We start from the raw sequence: 7,626 nt of genomic DNA on the forward strand, positions 1-7,626 counted from the left end.
GGCCATTTGCTTGAAGTTTCATAAAGGAAAGTCTGAGCAAATGTTTGAATCTTAAGTTTCGAGGCGCATACTACCTGAACTATAATCTTGTAGACATAATATTACATACAAGTTAATGTTTATGTTTAAGTTAATGATTACACGTTTGTAAAACGGCGTCTTGCTATTGTGTATACTTTTTGTCTCAATGTGCAATGTTGTAGATGACAATTAATTAGAGTCCCGTCAAAATTTTAATAAGTCGTTAGATTGACGAGACTAACAGTTTATCCGTACAACTGTGTTTGAAATTGCTTCAGGAATTAATAATATCCTTGATAAGCATAATCCCACGAAAGAAAAACGAAACAATGGAAAGAAGGCATTAACTCATCCTATTTCGGAATGAGAAGTTCAAAACGTTAATGTCGATAACAATGGGGCTGTAGAGTATAGTCTAATTGATCGAAGAGGTTAAGGGTACATATACAAATGAGGGATATTCTACATCCAAAAAGGTCTTAGTTGATAATCATGGCAGGAAATTGACTCACCAAATACATTCTCCAGATGGGAGCAATGTAATGATACACTATTAATAAGCGATGTATGCATTCACAGCACGATTGCCAAGATTGACAATCAATTCCTTCATCTCACGAAAAGTCATCAGACCTTGCCATATGCCATTGAACTTAAACAATATGGGAAGGAGGAATGTATATATAAGCCTATGTACATCTTCCATTTTCAAAGCCAAAACAGAGAGACTAATTGTTAAAATTGAGCTGTTTCGCTTCTCAAAGCCGGGGTTTTGAGGATGTGGAATTAAGATATCGGATTACAGACGTTTAGAAGGCGAAAATACAAATGAGTATAATCTGGGTGACTGTGGTCCTTCGGGCTGGAAAATCTTGTGACTGACTAATATGTGAAGAAATGATATGCAGCACCGGCTCAATTTGTTTTCCGCCGAACCTGTTTCTCTGCGGACTCTTCGCATGTATATGTGAGCGCCCGAGGGAGGAGGTTGTTTTGCGGTACGGTAAATTCAACGAAATGAGAAATAATTTCTATTTCTCATTATGAGACTTGCTGTGGTAAGTGTTCAATAAATCGATAAGCGTTTGTACATAAAGCAGCGGCACACTAACGCTATAACACTTTTATCGAAATCGGGATTCAAGTGCAGATACTATCACAATTGACTTGGTTATCCGGTTTGAAATTCTTCAATTCATGTATACTACTTTAATATTTCACTTTACTTCTTGTCTCTGACAGCGGACGAGCAACTCCAGCCACCAATCTCGCATGCATACCGAATGTCAAATTAGCTTGGTGAGAGTGCGAAACGTACCCTGAAGTGAATCTGATGTTTTGTTAATTATTCATTGATTACTACCGGCATTTTACAAATTTAATATGGCATCTTAGGGTGGTCGGCGACTATCTCTGACTTTAAACTGACAGGTTATCATTCAGCCTGGTGTTTTCGATCTTGTTGTTAGCTTCTATGCAGATGAGTTCCAGTCTGAGACGTTCCTGTGCAGTTTACATACTCGTCTTTTAAAATTCACAACTTGAAAGCACTAACTTGCGCTATGACATCTTTGATGTTGTGTTTGTAAGATTAGGGGCCTCTTGTTGTGTGTTTGTTAAGTTTCATTCATCATTTATTCACTCATTTATTAAAACTGCATTCTACCTTCACAGAGGTACACTCAAGGTCCCACAATACCGCTGACACAGAGATGCTTACCTTCTCAAACATCACGAACACTCACATCGCAACCCACCCAGGATGGAATTCATCAACGACAATCAGCGCGTCGACGATGCTGGTGCCAAACACACCATCAAGCGGCCTCCAACCATCATCTTTTGTCCCGGGCAAATCTACAACGCAACTACCCTCCTTGGTTACAAGTCTAGCCTCTACCCCTGGCAGCGGAGAGGGACATTTCGATAGCGATACATTTGCCTACAGTACTCCGCAAGTAGAAAGAATTCTAGGTAATGCCTCGACACAGATTTCCAACGATACAGCACAATTCTATGTGACAACGGTCGGTGGTACAGGACACACTGGTAAGTGTTCATTTCTGAGAAGGTGTTCAAAGTATTTTCAAAACTTACCGTACAATGATAATTTATTTCAATTTATATTTTAACAAAGTGTATGATAAGGAATGCTTGGTGCCAAATCATCCTCAAATATAGCGGATATTCTTAGAAGAAAGTTTATGAAATTAAGTGAATGCACAAAAATCTTCAGAGTCAGAGTATTGTTCAAATAACAAACGCTTTCTTCAATATAGTAATGTTGAAAGCGACTGTATATGACGTCCGTTCTTCTGTCTTACTGACTGTATGCACGTGTGTATGTATGTATGTATGTATGTGTGTGTGTATGTGTGTATGTAGGTATGTAGGTAGGTAGGTAGGTAGGTAGGTAGGTAGGTATGCTGTTTGCATGTAAATACATTCATAGTAACAAATTATTCATGTCTCTTAAATCACAAACGTTATAATATATATTGTAAGTTTTGAGTATTTTTTGCGCCATTATTCATTGTAAAATGGTTCATTTCAACTACAGATTCTAATTCTGTCACTAATATACCACCTCCCGATTGGTCACATATTCACATCGCTGTTCTCGTCGTGACTCTCGGCATACCACTCCTGACCTTTGCTGTATTCATACTTTGTCGACTCCGAGTCGTGCTAGTGACCAGACATCGCTACAACCAGATGCAGAAGTGTGGAAACCTTGGGTGAGAATTTACATTATCAATGCCATTATTCTACATCAAACTGGTTTAAAGATGTACACAAGAAATTCATTCTAGCGCGTCTAAGCAGAATGCACCTTGTCCACATGTGTTGGAATTCTCAGAATCATAACTCTCCTTTTGTTGAAGCTTTGCGAAGACTCTTTTGGTCTTTGAGACTCTTCGTGCATGATGCCAGGTGGATAAACATTATGCAAATAGTCGTAATATCCATAGATTCAGTATTAACATTTTATGCAATGGCATTAAGATATATATATGTACCTCGCATCTTGCATTGTATATTATAAAAATACGGAACATTTTTCTTCCATAGAGTTTATGCGAGCAACGGTCGTGATGTTGGATTTAAAATATCAGACATTGAGTTAATCGCTTGATCCAAAAGATTGCATGGTGACTCTCGACTTATATACGTAATTTATATGAAAGAGAATGGCTTGAACTTTACTATGCAAGCTATATGTAGATATTTAAAATTTTCGTTTTGAGGTATGTACACCGAAAAAAAAATTACGCAAAGAGTACATTCGCCTTTAGTGAATGAAGAAGAACTTCAGACAATTGCTGTGTCGCAAAGACTGAATCTTTCTTTACGAAAGCTTCGCGGGAACACTAATTGGTTTTCAAAGTTACTTTATTCTGCCATATGCAGCTGTGCAGAGTCGTCTTCAAAGATATAGGGAGACGCTTAAAATCCCGCCATAAGTCTGAAGGCCACGTAGCTGAATGGCGGCTATGTTGAATTTCAAAATATTTAATTTTTCGTGTTGTGGTTTAGATCGTCCACTGTGTATCACTACTCATAAACAATATAAACTTATTTGTGACGAGTGTATTATTTCAATGCTCAAATTTTATGCAAAATAGCTCAGTAGGTAGTATCTCGACGATACGTTCTTCTTGAGTTCGTCAATCTGCCCTGAAAACAGTTGCCCCAAAACTTGATATATTAAAATTCACATTCAAAAACATGATAAGTCCCTGTCAGTGATAACTCAGACAATAGAGGTATGATGATAAACGATTGTTGAGTTCAAGCACACAGCAATAAAATTGGTGTTAATTTTGAGATAGCACCACTCCTCTTTTCTCTTTCAAGGTTGTCAACGATTTCTCTCGCTACTTCAGCAACCACACTAGTGCCTCGTTCATCTCCTAAACATTGTCAGACGTATGGGAACACGCTAGCACCACCATCGGCGCTGCCACCTCCAATTTCCTTGGCTAGCGACGCCAGAATGAACGATTGTGATGTAAGTAAACGATGAGACCCATTTTAGTGGCAGAAATCCATGGTATTTTCAGTCTCTTTTTTCGACTTTGACCGATTAATATGTTTTACACCACGAGTGAACGTTTTTACGGCTTATTTATTTATTTATTTATTTATTTATTTATCTATTTTGTTTGCTGTATCGTTTGCATGTTTGGTTTATTCATTTTTTAAGTCATTTGTTTTTTAATCTATTTGTTCCTTTGTTTACTTGTTTCTTGGAACTTACATTTAATAGTGATTTGCAAAGACACAAAACAAAAAGGAACACTCGGCCTTAACATTTATTCAGCAAGAATAGGCGCTTCGTGATTAACTATTTTTTCTGTGAAAATGACTTTGCCAAAGCAAATGTATACTGAAGTCACGCATGCCTCCTTTTCCTGTAAAACATTCTGTAGTTTTATGGAAATATTTTTCCAGAAGAAGCTGAATATGACACGCTTTTTCCTGAAAATGACAGTACTACATGAGAAGAGTCTTGCAAAAAGAGACTTTCGGCGAAGCCATTGTGCTCCACGCATTTATATCCAACAACTCGGACGTTGACATTTTGCTGCGTAGGAACTTAAGTAAACGCTGGGAATCCTATACTGGACAATCTAATTTCAGTTTTTGTAATCTAAATTCTTCTCATTTTTTACCAATTACATACTTAAATTTGTAAGTATCCAACAACCCGGATGTTGACATTTTCGCTGTCAGGTGTATGGACTAAGTAGACGATTTGAATCCTTTGGTGGAGAATCCACTTTAAGTTTTGTAATCCAAATTCTTCTTCATTTCTTTCAGTCACATGCTTCAGTTCGCAATTTAGTATCCATCATCGCGGTCGTTGGCATTATGCTCTGTCGGGTGCATGAACTTAGCTGACGCTTTGAATCCATTGGTGGAGAATCAACTTTAAGCTTTTGTAATCTAAATTCTTCTTAATATACATCAGTTAGCTGTCTTAAATCGCATGTTTGTCCGAAATTATTAGACAATTTCAAGTAACGTGAAAGAATTAAGAATACCTATCGCCCTGCTTTAATCCATTCTGATATTTTGTACAGATTGAAAACCCAGAAGAACTTCGGTAGGAGTTTTAAGAGGGAACGGGAACCAGAACTGTCGCTTGTCGATTTCCAGCCCCTTTCCTTTTAGAGTGAATGTCCGGACTCCAGTAAGAGATATTGTTGACGGGTTGAAGCATAATATATTTTGAGACGTAAAACATCAATGAAAATAACGAACAGCCAACTTTGCAGTCGTCGTACATAACACATCGACTTCAGTACGATGTCATAGGAGATCAAAAGCGACCATTCTACTCTAAGTTCAGTGGAAACAGACAGCTAATACAGCATGACACTCCGTCATGTACCAGAAAACTGCAGATGACAGGTTTTGAACTGACGACTATTTACCTATTCACCTGAGATTTATCTAACTTGTATATTTCATTCCCGGTTTCTTTGTGACTGAATCGTCCCCCCCCCCCCCCCCCCCGGAGACACATGTACATTGCAATTGAAAGAGGTACAAGCAACAGAAATAGGCATCAAGCTTAACTGAAACTGTACGTTACAACATCCGCACATGCTTGTTATATTTATAAATGATTCGATGCCTGTTAGCATTTACCGACATATGCCAAAACCGAAGTCTTTCTACCCCATTCAATTTTTTTCATAATAACAAGAACGGTTGCCGATAAAATTGATGTACGCTTTTGAAAGCTGAGACTCCCTTATCTTATCTTATATTGTTTAAATGTATGCTATTTGTTATCTCAATGTTTATGAGCTCACCTTGACACTCTACTCTGTTTGTCATTTCTTTTTCACAATACAACTTATCAAAGATTATTTTTAAAATGTCGTACGAGTACATAAGGTAATGACTAACATTTCACATAGAGCAGCCTGTATGATTGGACGTGAACGGTTAGTGGATTATATGGCTAATCGGTAAAAAGAATAGGAAAAACGACATGATAACATGTGTATACTGCTTCAATAACTGTCTCTCTCAAGTCTGTATTTCTACATTGCAATAACTAGCTAAGACCGATTACAACCGTATGGTTTCATTTTCCAATCTGTAGTTTTCTAACAACGATTTACACGGTGATATTTTCTACTAACAGCAATGGCCAACAAATGTTTTGTGGATTTTTTGTTAATTGAGCATCTCTTTGAAATGAATGTAACTTTGCATCAGTTCGGAAGCAGTGATTGCATACCTTTGATGAATTTTGTGTTCAGATCGCTACGAATAGTAAAATCGAAGATACTATATTTCTTGGCACGTCGTCAGATAACTTCAGCAGGCACTGAATTATGTTTATGCAGATGTCTACAGATATGTACATTTCAGGTTCACATATTAAAGATAATTCCAACAAATCACCTCCAGTCACAGAGTGTTTGTAGTAGTAAACAGAATGACTATAGAAAGCTTGCTTGTTAATATTCAGAGTGAGTATGAACATAATGTTCCTTCTGCCAATATTTTGTATTTCATGAATGTTAACCTTTAAGGCCTATTTAGGGTAGATTTCGTACCTTTAAAATATTTAAAACCTTCAATATTTTATGAATCTTTTCCATCAAGGGCTTGCATGGAGTCGGTGAGAAACCTGTTGAGTAAATTAATATTCAATGTCTTGCTGTTGCAAAAACTCGAAAATTTTACATAATTAGTGAGCTGCCATCGGAACTCTTGGGTCAACGACTCTTGCAAAACGTGTCAAGAAAGACTTTAATGAAAAGTAAAGAATGAATTGACAACAAGCTCCATACCGCTCCAGCGTCATTGAACTTGGCGGATAGGGTTGAAGTTCGTGGGTTAAAAACATGTGATCACTGGTTACGGTACAAAGTCACAGTCAAAAGTAAGTGGCATCTGGCGTGATTACATCAGGCGGGAAAGGCGGACACTAAATTCGGGGCTCCTAAGTATATACCACAGCAATTCCCCAATTGGGTGCATTTTCCTACAATAGACACAGAATGGTGCCCATATAAATTTGAATCAGTGGCAATTTTCTTGCAATTTGGTTGTGAAGCCCAAATATGAACCTGTCTTTATTCTCCGTCGTCGCGACGAAAAATGAGTGTCTAAAGTTCTCTTTAGCAAGGTATGCTTCAAAGGTTTTAAACGTTCGCTTTCGAGATGGGTATGCAGTCATTAACTTTATGAGTTTAACGATTGTGCCCTGTCATACTATAAGTGCTACGTGCAAGGAACATTATCCATCATTGATGGAATATTTTAGACTTATTTTGGTGGAATATTGACAGCCTATAGGTTGGCGCGATTCTTTGACATACATGATGCAGGCGCAATCGTTCTTCGTTGCAACAGTTATACACGCTAGTCACCCATCGATATCATTGGTGTTTTACGGCTCACTTTCCATGCATCTATCAAAATTTTAGGTAATGAGCAAAGCAATAACAGCAAAATTCTGTAACGGTGATATTACGGCATCTGTCGACATCAAATTACGGGTTATAAAGAAATTGAAATGTATGAATAAAAGAATTACAATGATACCGTTGACAAAGTACGTAATTCATTTGGTTG

General features: G+C 37.5%; 1 protein-coding gene across 1 annotated transcript; it reads left to right on the forward strand.

The window, feature by feature from the left end:
- Positions 1 to 1,458: 1,458 nt before the first annotated feature.
- LOC139114849 (uncharacterized) lies at positions 1,459 to 6,444 on the forward strand. The gene is made up of 4 exons (XM_070676794.1): positions 1,459 to 2,070; positions 2,582 to 2,759; positions 3,880 to 4,033; positions 5,109 to 6,444. Exons 1-4 carry the CDS (start codon positions 1,734 to 1,736, stop codon positions 5,133 to 5,135), a joined length of 696 nt encoding a protein of 231 aa, XP_070532895.1. The 5' UTR covers positions 1,459 to 1,733; the 3' UTR covers positions 5,136 to 6,444.
- Positions 6,445 to 7,626: the final 1,182 nt, after the last annotated feature.

This window comes from Ptychodera flava, chromosome 16, assembly GCF_041260155.1.
Source record: "Ptychodera flava strain L36383 chromosome 16, AS_Pfla_20210202, whole genome shotgun sequence".
Classification (NCBI taxonomy): domain Eukaryota; kingdom Metazoa; phylum Hemichordata; class Enteropneusta; family Ptychoderidae; genus Ptychodera; species Ptychodera flava.